This window comes from Pseudophryne corroboree, chromosome 8 (genome assembly GCF_028390025.1).
Source record: "Pseudophryne corroboree isolate aPseCor3 chromosome 8, aPseCor3.hap2, whole genome shotgun sequence".
Lineage (NCBI taxonomy): Eukaryota > Metazoa > Chordata > Amphibia > Anura > Myobatrachidae > Pseudophryne > Pseudophryne corroboree.
The window spans coordinates 36662617-36681461 of record NC_086451.1 but is presented as its reverse complement, the minus strand read 5'-3'; the positions used below and the strand labels follow the sequence as shown (position 1 = coordinate 36681461).

Sequence of the window (18845 nt, the reverse complement as noted above, 5' to 3'; positions counted from 1 at the left end):
CATTCCTGATCTGTCAGAAGGATATTAAGTTCTGATTCCCACCGTACTTGAGTATGTAATTTCATGTCATTGTGTGGGGATAGTAGGGTAGCATACCACTGTGATACACCACCTTTGTGTTGTATGGAGGAAAAGTTACTCAAGATATGTGGAGGGGGAGTAGGGGTGGTGAGAGGATCGGGTATATTCGCCATTATCCAATGTCGAATGCGTAGATATTTATAAAAGTCCTTTGACGGTATCAAATGTTGGGATTGTAGCTGTTGGAAGGTTTTAAGCCCTGAGTTATCATATAAGTCCTTGACCAGCTGAACACCAAGCTCCCGCCAGTTCCGCAAAGAAAGATCTGGGAGCAATTTAGATATCGCTAAAATGGATAGGTGCGAGGAAGGCAATGGGCAGTCGCCCAGATTAGTAACCAATCTGTCCCAAACTCTAAGGGAGTTAGTTATACTCCTCACAAGTTTGGTAGAGGGGGGTCTATGTGAAGGTTTGACCCAGATTAGATCTGGAAGAGGGAATTCAGAGCACATATGTCTTTCAATATCTACCCAGGGTTTTACGGACTCTGTCTGAAGCCAGTCCTTCAGCTGATCAAGGAGACACGCATGTTGGTAAAGTTCAAGGTTGGGGAACGCGAGACCCCCGCTACCTTTAGATCTAAACAAGCGGGTTCTAGCTATCCTGGGCTTTTTACCCTTCCAAATAAAGGTGGACATGACAGCGTAGAATTTGTTAAGGAGAGCAAGCGAGACTAAGTAAGGTATGGCTCTAAACAGGTACAGAATTTTAGGGAGGAGCATCATTTTAATCGATGAAAGTCGCCCTAACCAAGAGATTTCATAGTTTGTCCACTGTTTAATGAGGGTTTTGAAGTGGTCTAAGAGGGGAAGGTAGTTACAATCCACCTCGGAATGAGATTTGGAAGGGATCTTGATCCCAAGGTATTGAAGGTAAGAGTCTTGCCAGGCATAGGGATATGTAGATTGTAGGGATTGGAGTGGAATTGGTTCAATGTCAAAAGCTAATGCTTCTGTTTTAGCCGTATTCATTTTATAGTAGGAGACCTTGGAGTAGTCTTGCAGAATATCGTGGATAGCTGGGAGAGAGGATTCAGGTTTAGTTACAAACAGCAAGACGTCATCTGCAAACAGACAAATCTTATGTTGTGTGGTACCTATATATACTCCGCTAACCTGGGTAGACGCCCTAATTTTCTCTGCCAGAGGTTCTATTGCTAAGATGAAAATTAATGGTGACAGTGGGCATCCCTGGCGGGTGCCGTTAGTGATGGGGAAAGAATCGGATAAAAACCCATTACTAAAAACGCTCGCTGAGGGGTGTGTATATAAGCGTAGGACATTCTGTATAAATTGCCCCTCGAACCCAAACCTGGCAAGAACTTCTGACATGTATAACCAATGGATCCTGTCGAAAGCTTTCTCCGCGTCGAGGAAGAGCATTAATAAGGGCTCCCGCGACGCGGAGCGAGCCTCTAGTGGGGAGAAAACTCTCCTGGTATTGTCTGAGGCTTGACGACCGATAGTGAAACCCACTTGATCTTGATGGATCAATGTGGGGATCAACGGATTCAGTCTATTTGCTAGCAGTTTGGCATACAGCTTAATATCTGTGTTCAAAAGTGCTATGGGTCTATAATTTGCGCAGAGAGATGGGTTCTTGCCAGGTTTGAGAATCGTTATTATCTGTGCCTCCAACATCTCTCTAGGGAAAGGGTTAGAGGAAGCGTCGTTGTACAAATTAAGAAGAAGTGGGGAGAGTGAGTCTTGGAAGGTAATGTAAAAGAGATTAATAAACCCATCTGGCCCGGGGGCCTTGTCCTTTTTGAGGGCTTTCAGGGAAGTCTGAATTTCTCTCTCAGTCCAGGGTGTGCAAAGTGTGGAAGCATCATCAGTGGAAATAGAAGGCAGATTAATGGAGTCTAAAAAGGATCGTATAAGCTGCAAGGAAGGTTGTGGGGTGAGGGAGTCATGTTTGAGGTTGTACAGTTTTCTATAGTAAGAGGCAAATTGGTTTGCAATATCTTTTGGGTTCAGGGACAGCGATCCATCTGGGTTTGTCAGGTGTTTAATTCTATTGATAAGGTTTTTCCCTCTAAGTTTCCGCGCCAGCAGTTTACCCGCCCTATTGCCTAATGTGTAGTATTTTTGATTTAGGTTGGAGACTGCTCTTTGTACGTGCGAAAGATAGAGACTGTTCAGTTTCCTCTTTGCTTCAGTCAGAGACGCGAGAGTGAGATCGTCGGCAGGGGATTGTTTATGTTTAGTTTCTAACGTTGTCACCTCCAACTCATAAGCCAGCTGAACTTCCCGGTCACGGCGCGCTATGTGAGCTGAACCATGGATAGCTGCGCCTCTCAGGACTGCCTTAAGGGCACACCAATGGTTGGAAATAGAGGTATCAGCGGGACTATTAGTGTCCAAATATGAAGACAAGGCCTCGCGTAATATGGAGATTCCGTCCTCATCTTTCAAAATGTAATCTCGCAACCTCCAGGGGCGCGTAGGGGGGGTAGACATTTTGTATGACCAAGACCAAAGTAAGGGTGCATGATCAGACCACAAAATCGGCAATATTTTGACGGTAGGGATGGATTGTAATGTCCATTTATCCGTCAGGAGCAAATCGATCCTAGAATAGGATCTATGCACTGCCGAATAAAATGTATAGTCTCTAGCTCCGATATTCCTGACTCTCCAAGCGTCATATAGATCGAATTCAGTTAGTAGGTGTGAGAAAGAGGAGGCCAGGGATTTGGCTGTGTTAGCAGATTGTTTATCAAGTTTCGAGGATTTGTCTAGAGTAGGGTCAGGAGCTATATTGAAGTCACCCATCAGAAAAGTCGCACCTTTCTTGACACTATACAGTTTTTGAAAAAAGGATTTCAGAAACCGGGGTTGATTGGAGTTTGGGGCATAAAGGGAGACCAAAGTGACATACTTAGTTCGCATTTTCCCCACTAGAATCAGATATCTGCCATTGCCATCCACCCATTTACCCTCCAATTGGAAAGAGCACGATTTATGGAAGAGGATAGCAACACCATTCCTCTTGAATGGCCCACAGGAGACATAGTGAGTTGGGTAATTGGTATTGGAGAACTGAGGGGGAGTGTGCAGTGGAAAGTGGGATTCCTGTATAGCCACTACGTCCGCCTTTTGATCAGCGAAATATTTCAGAGCCAAGCGCCTCTTATGGGGTGAATTGAGCCCTTTAACATTAAGACTCAAAAAGGTGGCCATGTGGGAGGGTATAACAGGATGATATGTGGCACAGCGAAAAGCGTCAGTAACATTTGTGTCAGAAGGTAATACATAGCGGTATAGTCCACTAAGGAAGAAGAAGCAAAGTCAGCATCAGGAAAGAGAAGAATATGAAAAGAGAAAACAGAACAAAAAATAAAACAGGGGAGAAAAATGGAAATAGCATCCATATAGGAGCTAGAGGTCCCGTCACATGGGTGTCGTGACGGACAAATGTGGGTGGGTGGCGTGTCGACCAAAATTACCCACCGTCGCCTCCAAACCAAAACATACTTAGCAAATGGTTAACGATCGTAAATATAGATATGATAAATAAATGAGGTCATCCTAAATTAAGGAGAGATGTACGTTTGCTATCCAATGAAAACAGGAATAGTTTTACCTCAATCTAAGTTTAAACTAAAGCCCTGGAACATCAGGCGAAGAGCATAGCCTATAGTATAAAGTACACATAAACATAGATAAACCTGTAGGGAAAAAGAAAAGGTTAAATAATAGCTATCTTATGGTCAGTCCGATGTGAACTTCAGCCCGGAGCCAATGTCCAGTCTTGGGCAATTCGTTTTGGTGATGTAGCGGGGGGAACAGGTTGTTGTTTATCGAGAAGGATGTCCCATTTTTTGAGGATTTTAGGCCCATCTTCAGGTGTGTTGATGATGGTGGTAGTACCATTTCGTAGCACTATCAACTTAGTAGGGAATCCCCACTTATATTGGACTGCAGCTTTCCGTAAAGCTGATGTGATGGCGGAGAATGAACGCCTTTTAGCCATAGTCGCTGGGGACAAGTCCTGGAAAAGTTGAAGAGAATCCAAAGAAGTCGCCGTAGGTGAAGAGGGTAATGCTGCACGCAAGATCTTCTCCTTAATGTGGAAAAAGTGAACCCTGAGAAGTGTGTCCCGGGAGGCCTGAGCAGGTGCTTGCCTAGACTTTGGGAGTCTATGGATCCTGTCGATCAGGAGATCAGAAAGCGAAACATCAGGTATCAATTTATGGAAAAGATCGGTGGCGTAGCCATACAGGTCAGCGTTGGAAACATCATCAGGGATGCCTCTTATTTTGATATTGTTCCTACGCGAGCGATCCTCTAAATCCGTGGTTTTGTCGCGGATATAAGCGACTTCCTCTAGGAGAGAGTCGTGTGCGGTGATCAAGTCATTATGTGATGTTACCAGCTCCTCCATCTTATGCTCAATGTGGTCTGTCCTGTCTCCGATTTCAGAGATATCAGAACGGAGAGCTTGTATATTAGATCTAAGCTCAGATGAAATGTCAGATTTGAAAGAGGCTAACAAGGAGTGGATAGAGCGTAGCGTGACCGGGCCATCCAGAGAGTCCATATCCACTTGTGCGGCGTTAGCCGGGTTGGATATTTTTGATGAAGTTGATTGAGATGGTTGAGCCAGAGACGGCGAAGGAAGGGGTGCGTGGGGCTTGTTACTTGAGGAGGAGGATCCAAAGAAATTCACTTGCGAAGCAGATTTAGACCCCTTCGACTTCTTAGGAGGCATGTCGAGGTGTCCCGAAGGGGATCAGTGTATCATACAGGTAACAAAAGGATGACCGTAGCAGATGGCTATTCAGGCAGGGGGCGACGGTGGGGTAGACATGGTGTTAGAAGGACATATCCTCACAGGGGAGCTGCACCATATTTGCTGAGATTGTTAGCAATAGGTGTAAAACTTCGTGGTCCTGGGAAATCAGATTATATGCACGAGAGAACAGAGCAGGGGCACGTATCATATGCTTACTCCCCGACTCCGCAATGTATAGCTCCCAGCCTGGACCAGGCAGCAACCAGGGTCTGCTGTGCAGGAGCTTGGAGTTATTTAGGGAGACTCTGTGGGGTGTTTCAGAAGGAGGGCATCTGGTGTGTAGTAAGAGTATTCAGCTGCAGCAGCAGCAGCTCCCTGCAATCAGCTCCCTCCCTCCACCTCCAATATGGCCGCCGTTGCTGGGTCCCTGCTTTGTATGGTGGCAGTTCAGGGGTCCCCCACCTCTATGTGGTGACACTGGTCCCCCAAGCCCCCCCCCCAGTCGCTGTATGGTGTGGAAGGGGTCAGAGCGGTCGTTTTCACTGGCGCTGCGTCCGCGCACCCAGCTCTGCCCCAACCAAGATGACCGCCGGCGTCTGACACTCGCGGGTGTCTCCGCGGCTCCCTGCAGCTCACCCCGTCCGGCCCCAGCGCTCCGGCCGCCGGCACACGGCTCTCGGCAGTGCTGCAGAGGGGTCACAAGCGGCGGCAGCGGGGGCTGATCACCTCTGTGTTGCTCCCGGAGGGCTCCGACGTCCGGCCGGAACTCGCCCGAATCCAGGTCCCGGCTCCAATCCCGGAGGTAGGCCGCAACCTGCAGGAGTAGGGTAAACCTACTCCCCGGCTCCGCAGCTTTCCCTCTCTAGGGTATATGGCTTAGGGTGGCTTTAGGGATCTCAGGGTGAGTAGTTATTCTGGGTGGGCTGCCGATAAGGGGGTTAATAAGGGTGGTTTTGTACGAGCTCCCCTGGGACACAGCTTATCAGTCCGGCAGCAGGCCACACCCCCCATATATATTTTTTTTTTATATCATTATCATCTCTATACTAGCAGACGCAGTACGGTAGTCCACGGCTGTAGCTACCTCTGTGTCGTCAGTGCTCGTCCATAATTGTATACCTACCTGTGGTGGGGGGGTTTTTTCTATCTTCTTCATACTAGTAGTTTAGGAGTCTGCTGACAGTGTCCAGCAGGTCTGTCATTATATTATATATACCTGCAGTAGTGATATATATATATTTTTTATATCATTATCATCTCTATACTAGCAGACGCAGTACGGTAGTCCACGGCTGTAGCTACCTCTGTGTCGTCAGTGCTCGTCCATAATTGTATACCTACCTGTGGTGGGGTTTTTTTTTCTATCTTCTTCATACTAGTAGTTTAGGAGTCTGCTGACAGTGTCCAGCAGGTCCGTCATTATATTATATATACCTGCAGTAGTGATATATATATATATTTTATATCATTATCATCTCTATACTAGCAGACGCAGTACGGTAGTCCACGGCTGTAGCTACCTCTGTGTCATCAGTGCTCGTCCATAATTGTATACCTACCTGTGGTGGGGGTTTTTTTTCTATCTTCTTCATACTAGTAGTTTAGGAGTCTGCTGACAGTGTCCAGCAGGTCCGTCATTATATTATATATACCTGCAGTAGTGATATATATATATTTTTTATATCATTATCATCTCTATACTAGCAGACGCAGTACGGTAGTCCACGGCTGTAGCTACCTCTGTGTCGTCAGTCACTCGTCATCCATAAGTATACTAGTATCCATCCATCTCCATTGTTTACCTGAGGTGCCTTTTAGTTGTGCCTATTAAAATATGGAGTACAAAAATGTTGAGGTTCCAAAAATAGGGAAAGATCAAGATCCACTTCCACCTCGTGCTGAAGATGCTGCCACTAGTCATGGCCGAGACGATGAAATTCCATCAACGTCGTCTGCCAAGGCCGATGCCCAATGTCATAGTACAGAGCATGTAAAATCCAAAACACAAAATATCAGTAAAAAAAGGACTCAAAAATCTAAAATAAAATCGTCGGAGGAGAAGCGTAAACTTGCCAATATGCCATTTACCACACGGAGTAACAAGGAACGGCTGAGGCCCTGGCCTATGTTCATGGCTAGTGGTTCAGCTTCACATGAGGATGGAAGCACTCAGCCTCTCGCTAGAAAAATGAAAAGACTTAAGCTGGCAAAAGCACAGCAAAGAACTGTGCGTTCTTCGAAATCACAAATCCACAAGGAGAGTCCAATTGTGTCGGTTGCGATGCCTGACCTTCCCAACACTGGACGTGAAGAGCATGCGCCTTCCACCATTTGCACGCCCCCTGCAAGTGCTGGAAGGAGCACCCGCAGTCCAGTTCCTGATAGTCAGATTGAAGATGTCAGTGTTGAAGTACACCAGGATGAGGAGGATATGGGTGTTGCTGGCGCTGGGGAGGAAATTGACAAGGAGGATTCTGATGGTGAGGTGGTTTGTTTAAGTCAGGCACCCGGGGAGACACCTGTTGTCCGCGGGAGGAATATGGCCATTGACATGCCTGGTGAAAATACCAAAAAAATCAGCTCTTCGGTGTGGAAGTATTTCAACCCTTCCTCTTGTAACCAAGCTCACGCAAACCACCCCACCAACTCCCTTAGTGTCAATTTCCTCCTTCCCCAGGAATGCCAATAGTCCTGCAGGCCATGTCACTGGCAATTCTGACGAGTCCTCTCCTGCCTGGGATTCCTCCGATGCATCCTTGAGTGTAACGCCTACTGCTGCTGGCGCTGCTGTTGTTGCTGCTGGGAGTCGATGGTCATCCCAGAGGGGAAGTCGTAAGACGACTTTTACTACTTCCACCAAGCAATTGACTGTCCAACAGTCCTTTGCGAGGAAGATGAAATATCACAGCAGTCATCCTGCTGCAAAGCGGATAACTGAGGCCTTGGCATCCTGGGCAGTGAGAAACGTGGTTCCGGTATCCATCATTACTGCAGAGCCAACTATAGACTTGATTGAGGTACTGTGTCCCCGGTACCAAATACCATCTAGGTTCCATTTCTCTAGGCAGGCGATACCGAAAATGTACACAGACCTCAGAAAAAGACTCACCAGTGTCCTAAAAAATGCAGTTGTACCCAATGTCCACTTAACCACGGACATGTGGACAAGTGGAGCAGGGCAGACTCAGGACTATATGACTGTGACAGCCCACTGGGTAGATGTATTGACTCCCGCCGCAAGAACAGCAGCGGCGGCACCAGTAGCAGCATCTCGCAAACGCCAACTCTTTCCTAGGCAGGCTACGCTTTGTATCACCGCTTTCCAGAATACGCACACAGCTGAAAACCTCTTACGGCAACTGAGGAAGATCATCGCAGAATGGCTTACCCCAATTGGACTCTCCTGTGGATTTGTGGCATCGGACAACGCCAGCAATATTGTGTGTGCATTAAATCTGGGCAAATTCCAGCACGTCCCATGTTTTGCACATACCTTGAATTTGGTGGTGCAGAATTATTTAAAAAACGACAGGGGCGTGCAAGAGATGCTGTTGGTGGCCAGAAGAATTGCGGGACACTTTCGGCGTACAGGCACCACGTACAGAAGACTGGAGCAACACCAAAAACGCCTGAACCTGCCCTGCCATCATCTGAAGCAAGAAGTGGTAACGAGGTGGAATTCAACCCTCTATATGCTTCAGAGGTTGGAGGAGCTGCAAAAGGCCATTCAAGCCTATACAACTGACCACGATATAGGAGGTGGAATGCACCTGTCTCAAGCGCAGTGGAGAATGATTTAAACGTTGTGCAAGGTTCTGCAACCTTTTGAACTTGCCACACATGAAGTCAGTTCAGACACTGCCAGCCTGAGTCAGGTCATTCCCCTCATCAGGCTTTTGCAGAAGAAGCTGGAGACATTGAAGGAGGAGCTAACACTGAGCGATTCCGCTAGGCATGTGGGACTTGTGGATGGAGCCCTTAATTCGCTTAACAAGGATTCACGGGTGGTCAATCTGTTGAAATCAGAGCACTACATTTTGGCCACCGTGCTCGATCCTAGATTTAAAACCTTCCTTGGATCTCTCTTTCCGGCAGACACAAGTCTGCAGGGGTTCAAAGAACTGCTGGTGAGAAAATTGTCAAGTCAAGCGGAACGCGACCTGTCAACATCTCCTCCTTCACATTCTCCCGCAACTGGGGGTGCGAGGAAAAGGCTCAGAATTCCGAGCCAACCCGCTGGCGGTGATGCAGGGCAGTCTGGAGCGACTGCTGGTGCTGACATCTGGTCCGGACTGAAGGACCTGCCAACGATTACGGACATGTCGTCTACTGTCACTGCATATGATTCTCTCACCATTGAAAGAATGGTGGAGGATTATATGAGTGACCGCATCCAAGTAGGCACGTCAGACAGTCCGTACGTATACTGGCAGGAAAAAGAGGCAATTTGGAGGCCCTTGCACAAACTGGCTTTATTCTACCTAAGTTGCCCTCCCACAAGTGTGTACTCCGAAAGAGTGTTTAGTGCCGCCGCTCACCTTGTCAGCAATCGGCGTACGAGGTTACTTCCAGAAAATGTGGAGAAGATGATGTTCATTAAAATGAATTATAATCAATTCCTCCATGGAGACATTCACCAGCAGCAATTGCCTCCACAAAGTACACAGGGAGCTGTGATGGTGGATTCCAGTGGGGACGAATTGATAATCTGTGAGGAGGGGGATGTACACGGTGATGAATCGGAGGATGATGATGAGGTGGACATCTTGCCTCTGTAGAGCCAGTTTGTGCAAGGAGAGATTAATTGCTTCTTTTTTGGTGGGGGTCCAAACCAACCCGTCATTTCAGTCACAGTCGTGTGGCAGACCCTGTCACTGAAATGATGGGTTGGTTAAAGTGTGCATGTCCTGTTTATACAACATAAGGGTGGGTGGGAGGGCCCAAGGACAATTCCATCTTGCACCTCTTTTTTCTTTCATTTTTCTTTGCGTCATGTGCTGTTTGGGGAGTGTTTTTTGGAAGGGCCATCCTGCGTGACACTGCAGTGCCACTCCTAGATGGGCCAGGTGTTTGTGTCGGCCACTAGGGTCGCTTATCTTAGTCACACAGCTACCTCATTGCGCCTCTTTTTTTCTTTGCGTCATGTGCTGTTTGGGGAGTGTTTTTTGGAAGGGCCATCCTGCGTGACACCGCAGTGCCACTCCTAGATGGGCCAGGTGTTTGTGTCGGCCACTTGGGTCGCTGAGCTTAGTCATCCAGCGACCTCGGTGCAAATTTTAGGACTAAAAATAATATTGTGAGGTGTGAGGTGTTCAGAATAGACTGAAAATGAGTGGAAATTATGGTTATTGAGGTTAATAATACTTTGGGATCAAAATGACCCCCAAATTCTATGATTTAAGCTGTTTTTTAGGGTTTTTTGAAAAAAACACCCGAATCCAAAACACACCCGAATCCTACAAAAAAAATTCGGTGAGATTTTGCCAAAACGCGTTCGAACCCAAAACACGGCCACGGAACCGAACCCAAAACCAAAACACAAAACCCGAAAAATTTCCGGTGCACATCTCTACCTAAAACCCAGCGAGAATACTATATCCAAGAACTCCGACTTTGAAGGAGCCTCCCCCTCCCCTACCCATCTAAACTGAACCACATTACGCCTTTTTATAGGCTGACCCCCACTTACCCCAAGCTGAGGACCAGTACTAGCCCAACCAGAACCCTCCAAAGTTTTGGCACATGAACCAGATCCTGGTCTAACCACAGGAGAGATTACAGGGAGACCCTTGGGTGCTTGAACATTTACCTTCTTACTGACCTCTATACCCGCACTACCAGCCCCACCAGTCATCCTAGTTTGGATTGCCTGGATCAAGCTTACGGCCGCTAAAGCCCTCACAGGCATATCCATATCTCCGTAAACTGTTTCTACTAGTGTAGTCTCCTCAGGGGTTAACCTGCTCTTATCAACTGCCGGCAGTCCTTGGGCCAATCTTTGCACAGTTTTTAATATGGCTTCATACTCCGGAATTCCTATTGATGCAGTTTATGATGTCACTCGTGATGTCACACATGATGCGTCTTTGGCCCCGCCCCCCTCAGCCACCACAGCGACTAAGCCAGAGCCAGTCGCTGCTGGCTTACAGGGAGAGCTAGCCTCAGCATCTACCACGGCCCGCGCCGTCCCCATATCCGCAGCTTCAGAGACAAGTGCATCGGGAGCAAGTCCACAGGAAGCAGTAGCAGCCACCAGCCGTCACCCCGGCAGCCACCGTGCCCCCTGCACTGCCACCACCCAGCACTCTCTCTGGGAGAGACGCCTCCCCCTCATGGAAAGCACAGGAGGACGTCATCGCAGGGTTCCCCTCGGTATCCACGGCACCAGACACAATCCCAGAGGTTTCACCTCCATCATGGCCCACGATATCCACCACTTCTTCCGCAGTCTGGCTGCCCACTTCCATGTCTTCCACTGGAACTATGAGCCCAGATGCCGCCACAGAACCCGCCGGGACCGGGCCGCCATCACATCCGCCATCTTGTCCTGGTATGGACTCTAGCAGTGCTTTTTCCTTTTGCAATAGAGCCTGATCCTGCAACATTTTAATCCTCTTTTTAACTGCAGCCAAAGTGTCATTCTGCTCCCAAAGTTCATCTTTCAGGGCAACTCTCTCCCATCTGCTGCTACAGTTACGCCTTCTTTTTTTTATAAGTAATACGGGAGTATATACGGTTCTGCTCCATTCTTAATTCCTCTAGACTCATATTCATGTATTTATCACTAGAGGATGTTGAATCCTCCAGGCTGCAATCAGAAACCTCAGCATCTCCACCTGCAGCACTAACCCCCGCCCCACCACAGGCAAGCTCATTCACCTTATCACCTCCCTGGGTTACCTCACCCAGAGAGCCGGCATCCTGTGGTTTGGGGGTCTCCAGTTGGGGATCCTGTTGCATCACCGGACCCACAATCACTGGAAACGCTGTACTGTCCAAATCCTCCAGCACTGAGGCTTCCACTGCAATCAGTAGGTCAGAATTCCCAGGGCCTCCCTCAGGCCTTGCAGCCTGGGACTCTAGGTCAACCTCCTCCCCAGGACAGGGCCGAAACTAGGATTTTTGTCACCCGGGGCAAGGTAGTCATTTGACACCACCACCCCCCCGCAAAAAAAAAAAAATATTTTGCAATAAATAAATAAAAATAATAAAAAAAAAATAAAATAAATATATAAATGAATAAAAATATTATATATATATATATATATATATATCTTTCAGAACTTTTTTACCTGAAAAATTGCCTTTTCTAACATAAATTTCATATCCAGGAAAAAGTGTCCCCATTTTACACAGTACGACAGGCAAGTGTCCCCATTCCCCATTTTACACATTGCGGCAGACAGGTGACCCCATTTTACACATTGCGGCAGACAGGTGACCCCATTTTACACATTGCGGCAGACACGTGTCCCCATTTTACACATTGCGGCAGACAGGTGTCCCCATTTTACACATTGCGGCAGGAAAAAGTGTCCCCATTTTACACATTGCGGCAGGCACGTGTCCCCATTTTACACAGTACGCTGGCAAGTGTCCCCATTTTACACATTGCGGCAGGCACAGGTCCCCATTTTACACAGTACGCTGGCAAGTGTCCCCATTTTACACATTGCGGCAGGCACAGGTCCCCATTTTACACAGTACGCTGGCAAGTGTCCCCATTTTACACATTGCGGCAGACACAGGTCCCCATTTTACACAGTACGCTGGCAAGTGTCCCCATTTTACACATTGCGGCAGGAAAAAGTGTCCCCATTTTACACATTGCGGCAGACACAGGTCCCCATTTTACACAGTACGCTGGCAAGTGTCCCCATTTTACACATTGCGGCAGGAAAAAGTGTCCCCATTTTACACATTGCGGCAGGCACAGGTCCCCATTTTACACATTGCGGCAGGTGGTGGAGGGAGAGAGAGAGAGAGAGAGAGAGAGAGGAAGGGATAGGGGCTGACTTACATTTGAAGCGGTTCTCGCCACTCTTCAGCCGCCTCTCCCTCCTCGTCTGCGCGGCTCCCCCTTCTCCCTCCTCCGGCGGGGTTTCGTGGAATGACGCGTTTGCGCCGTGACGTCACGACGCAATCGCGTCATTCCACGAAACCCCGCCCCCCGAGCTGGGCACTCGGGAGAAGGGGGTTTCAAAGTCTATAAAAGTGCCGCGGCGGGTGTTAGGGGGTCTCGGCGCCCCCTCCAATCCGGCGCCCAGGTCGCCTGCCCCCCTAGCCCCCCCCCTAGTTTCGGCCCTGCCCAGGAGGATCCATCCTCCCCTGGGAGGCTCCCAGGGGAAACACTGCAGGCTTTTAAGAAGAACCAGGGCCTTGCAGCTATACACTGTGCACCTGTGTAGAATGACCACATGTATATACTGCTGCACCTGTGTATAATGCCCACATGTATATACTGCTGCACCGGTGTATAATGCCCACATGTATATACTGCTGCACCGGTGTATAATGCCCACATGTATATACTGTTGCACCTATGTATAATACCCACATGTATGTACTGCTGCACCTGTGTATAATGCCCACAGCATACTTGCCTACTCTCCCGGAATGGCCGGGAGGCTCCCGAAAATCGGGTGACCCTCCCGGCCCCACGGAAGAGCAGGCAAGTCTCCCGGAACCAGCTGCCACCCTGCCCGTCCGCCCACTTACTGTGTAAAGTGGGCGGTCCGGGCAGTTGATGACGCGATTCTTGCTGAATCGCGTCATCATAGCCACGCCCCCTGCAGTGTAATGCCGAGGATCGCGGCATTACAGAGCGGGGGGGGCGTGGCTTAAAGGATGTGCCGTGGTAACTCCGCCCCGGCCCGCCCCTGCTCCACCCGCATCCCGCCTCCGGTCCACCTCCTCCCCACGTCACAGCCTGCCCCTGCCCCCCTGCTGAGCCGACCTGGCTGCTCTCTCCCGCAGAGAGCAGCCAGAATATCGGCAAGTATGGCCCACATGTATATACTGCTGAGCCTGTGTATAATACCCACATGTATATACTGCTGCACCTGTGTATAATACCCACATGTATTTACTGCTGCACCTGTGTATAATACCCACATGTATTTACTGCTGCATCGGTATATAATGCCCACATGTATATACTGCTGCACCTGTGTATAATACCCACATGTATATACTGCTGCAGCTGTGTATAATACCCACATGTATATACTGTTGCACCTGTGTATAATACCCACATGTATTTACTGCTGCATCGGTATATAATGCCCACATGTATATACTGCTGCAGCTGTGTATAATACCCACATGTATATACTGTTGCACCTGTGTATAATACCCACATGTATTTACTGCTGCATCGTTATATAATGCCCACATGTATATACTGCTGCACCTGTGTATAATGCCCACATGATGTATATACTACTGCACCTGTGTATGAAATCCATTAGTTTAGGCTGTGTTATCCCCAGTTGTGTGTGCGGGTAGCAGAAATTGCTTCCCGGTCTCAATTCTCACTGCTGAACCCTCCACCTTCTCTGTTGTCATTTTCAGGAACGTTCCAGTTGCGCATCGATCTCTCCGATTTTGAAGGCAGCCACGTTTACGCCTTGTACAGCAATTTCCGCATTGCAGGGGAGCACCAGAACTACACGCTGAGTGACATCCGCTTTGTAGCAGGAAGTGCAGGTATTAATGTGCAAAACTCTCAGTGTCCTAAGCTTCCGTGCTAGGGTTGCAAACCTGAAAAAACGAAAATTAGGTAACTAGTGTGTTATGATTGGAACATGCAGTGTGATATCATTGTGTGTGTTTCCTAACAGAACATACAATGGCAAATTTCATATTCAGATTAAAATAATTCACCTCGGTTATATATACTTCCAAATTTATCTCATAAGCCTTCAAAAAGATGTTTATTTTCAAGACTGTTGACAAGTCTTGGAACAAATTATGTGGCTGATTTATCAACGAGTTTTACCATGCGCAGCAAGTTTTAAACCTCGTTGGTGGTGCTCCAGCCAATCAGCCCGCAATTGTCATTTAAAAAAAAATTGATATTTAGGAGCAGCGAGTTTTAAAACTCATTGTATATGATAAAACTCGTTGATAAATCAGCCCTTAAGTTCTGTAAATAACCCCTCGATTCTGCCTTTGTGGTAGACATTGGCCAGAGCTGCGGACGGTGTTTCTCTCTAGGTTTAGTATGTGTCTGATTTATTATTGTTTGTCCATTTTATATATAAGTTGTCTGTTGCCATGTGCTGGTGATTCTCTCCTCACGTTTGTATTTGTTTGGAATCTAATCAAGTTTCATTATTACTCTGGCTATGTAAATGATGAGGTATAATGTAAATGGGCTCAGCCATAAATCCATTGCTCATAAAAAGCTGTAAACATAAAGTTGCAGTTACAGCTAATGCGTTGGAGTCTAAGGGGCACATTTATCATTAAGCACATATTTAAAGCAATCTGGGTGCAATATTAATGCCCAGGATTGCATTATGTGTTTTTACTGGGCCAATGTATCAATTAGCGCCCGCTGGGAGACCGTCTCTGAAAGGAAGCGGGATTGCCAGGAGTATAAATAGAACTTTGTGGGCCCTATAGCAAAATCCTGAAAGGAAACCCCCCCCTCCTCCTTCCCAGAGAGGGAGAGGGAGAGAGAGGGTGGGTGTCAGAGAGAGAGGGTTTCATGGAAAAAGAGGGAATGCGAGAGGTGCGAGAAAGAGGGTGTCAGGAGAGAGAAAGGGAGGGGAGGGGAGAAAGAGAGGGCATCGGGGAGAGAAAGGGTGTGAGAGGGAGGAGCAAGAGAGAGAAAGGGAGGGGAGTGAGAGTGTCAGGGAGAGACAGAGAGGGGGAGAGAGAGAGAGGGTGTCATGGAGATAAAGGGTGTGAGAGGGAGGAGCACGAGAGAGAAAGGGAGGGGAGTGAGAGTGTCAGGGAGAGACAGAGAGGGGGAGAGAGAGAGGGTGTCATGGAGATAAAGGGTGTGAGAGGGAGGAGCACGAGAGAGAAAGGGAGGGGAGTGAGTGTCAGGGAGTGAGAGAGGGAGAGAGGGTGTCAGGAAGAGAGAGACAGTGTCAGGGAGAGAGAGTGTGTCAGGGAGGGAATGATACAGTGTCAGAGAGAGAGTTAGAGACAGTGTCCGAGAGAGAGGGAGATAGTGTCAGAGACAGAGAGTGTCAGGGAGAGTCTGAGTGTCACAAAGAGGAAATAGAAGTAGATAGAGATAGTGTCAGGGAAGGAAAGAGAGACATTGTCAGAGAGAGGGAGAGACACTGAGAGAGGGAGAGAAAGAGATAGTGTCAGGGAGAGAGAGACTGGCTTGAGAAAGAGGGTAAGATAGTGTCAGGGAGAGAGTCAGTGTCAGTAAGAGAGAGATGGAGAGAGATAGAGCGAGGGAGAGAGAGAGACATTGTCAGAGAGAAAGGGAAATACGGTATCAGAGAGAGAGAGAGAGAGTGTGTCAGGGAGAGAGAGACAGTGTCTGAGAGAGAGGAAAAGAGTGACAGGGAGAGTCTTGAGTGTCAGGGAGAGAGAGAGAGAGAGAGAGAGAGACAGTCTCCGAGAGAAAGAGAGTGAGTGTCAGGAAAAGAGAGAGAGAGAGTGTGAGGGAGAGAGAGAGACATTGTCAGAGAGAAAGGGACAGTATCAGAGACAGACAGTGTCCGAGAGAGAGGGAGAGACAGTGTCAGGGAGAGACAGTGTTAGGAGACAGTGTCCGAGAGAGAGTGTGTGTGTCAGGAAGAGAGAGAGAGAGAGAGCATCAGGGAGAGAGAGAGTGAAGAGCAAGAGTGTCAGGGAGAGAGAGGGAGGGAGAGATGGAGGGAGCAGGTGATACAAAATCTGACTACAGCACAGGTCTCCGATAGGGCATTAGGCCCTAACCCCTAAATACCCATGAATCGCAGCACTGCTCTGCAGTCAGGACTCGTCTCAAAGCCGACCAGGTACTGGTATACAGTAGGGCCCCCCCTTGCTACACACCCTCCACGCGACCGTTGCCTGGGGGGAGGTGCTATTGGCAGTGGCCGTTTTTTCCTGGTTATGGGGCTGAAGGCGAAGAGGCAGGGTGCGGGACTTGGATGCAGGGGGAGCTCCGGGCCCTGGAAGCAGCCTGGGCCCCATAGCACCCCCGATAGTTACGCCACTTCGGATTACTGCAAAGGCCATTTCCAGACCTGGCTGCAATGCATCTGCCGAAGCAACCTATGCAGATGAGGCAGCAGGCGGCAATGGCGATATCTGCTGCAGTCCCCACTACATACATCCAGATGATACTAAATATTTGTGTCTAACCCCCGAAAACGGGTGTTTTCGGGTAAATAGCCACAAATATTTTAGATACATGGACCCCTTATATATTTGATAGTGTATCTTTGTCTCGATTGCTGCTAAGTATTTGATATTTAACAATTGCGCAGTGAAGATCATTTATCAAGTTATCGAAGCAACTGGTATATCTGTGTCCCTGAGAACAAGGACAACATCACTGTGACTTTACATACAATTATGTGCAAGCTGTTTCTGCAAATCATTTTTTATTTAAGATGAAACAATAAATCGTTACCTCTAATTATGCATATGGTGGCAGGGACACAGGTGCAGGCCTCTGTGTATCAGTGACGCACAAGCTGTGGAGGCTGCACTTTAATGACCAGGGACTAGTAGTACATTACACCTCTACTGTACTCCAGTGCCAAGATTAAGGAACCCCTTTCTGAATTGCAACAGTACGCTGAATGTCCAGGCAGTTGAGGGTGTACATTTTATGGGCCCTACACACCTGACGATTGGCCACCTAGGTGCCCAACATGGCAGGCAGGCGTCCTGGCGGCGGGGGGGAGGTGACGGGGGGAGTGAAGTTTCTTCACTGCCCCCGTCACCCGGCTCCATAGCACTTCATGCTAATATGGACGAGATTGTCCATATTGGCCTGCATGCATAATCGACGGGGCACCAGCGGGCCCGCGCATCGTTCATCGTTGGTGCGTACACACCAAACGATATGAACGAGATCGTTCATATCTTTCAGTTGTATGGCATAGTGTGTACGCCTTAATCAGCACTACTTGGAGTGTAATTTTGTCTTCCTGTCTGTTCCAGGTGACTCATTTTCCCAGCACAAAAATTCCCAATTTTCCACCATAGACCGGGACAATGATGGAGCCAAACATAGCTGCGCCCTATCGCACAAGGGAGGCTGGTGGTATTCAGCTTGCCATAGATCTAACCTAAACGGCCTCTACCTGAGGGGCAATCACAGCAGCTATGCCAATGGAATGAACTGGCACTCCGGCCTTGGGTATAAATACTCATACAAGGTTTCAGAAATGAGAATTCGGCCACAATCCTGAGAAAAGATTAAAAAACTAAACTGTAGACAAAGAGCGACACTTAGCCCGCTATGTAACAACCTCATAACACAAGGTATAAAAAGTTTTTTTATATCTACTATTGTGTTGATGTTCTCCTGATAAACATTTCTGTTTGTATTGGTCATTTCAAAATTAAATATATATATATATATATACAGATTTGAGTCTTAGTCGCACATAGATGTACAAGTACCGCAAGCTCCAGTGGTCAGCGTACGCTAGCAATGTAGTCTTGTCGCTTCTAGTTATTTTAGCCGGCAATAAGGTGCAAATTGTGAGCTAAAAAGGACTCTGGTGTGGTGAGTGCGGGGTAATTTGGCGCGACTTGAGCCACAGGGGATGAGGACACTGAATGTCAAATTAAGCCGTTAAGCAGGTACTCTGGGCAGTGTTGGCCACGCCAACTATGAGGTGGCCACGCCCCTGTATGCCCCAGCCACGCCCTCATGTCCCAATTAGCAATTTACCAATGTTGGGAGACAGAAAGTCTCATAGACAACAATTCTCTATTTCCAGCAAAAATGGGTGTTTCCTCCAGAGATGGGGTTTTATTTGGCTTCCCCCCCCATACATCAAATGGTTACCACTGGTGACAGGCAGCCCCCAACCAACCCCTCCCCTTAATTG

At 48.0% G+C, this 18845-nt stretch overlaps 1 protein-coding gene across 1 annotated transcript in view; it reads left to right on the top strand.

Moving 5' to 3' along the window:
• Positions 1–18371, top strand: part of LOC134948339 (ficolin-1-A-like) — a 61853-nt gene extending 43482 nt beyond the window's left edge. The window contains exons 7-8 of the mRNA XM_063936261.1: positions 14392–14526; positions 17947–18371. Coding sequence (XP_063792331.1) covers positions 14392–14526; positions 17947–18197 — 386 coding nt within the window. The 3' untranslated portion in view covers positions 18198–18371. The remainder of the gene's footprint in view (positions 1–14391; positions 14527–17946) is intronic.
• The last annotated feature ends 474 nt before the right edge of the window (positions 18372–18845 follow it).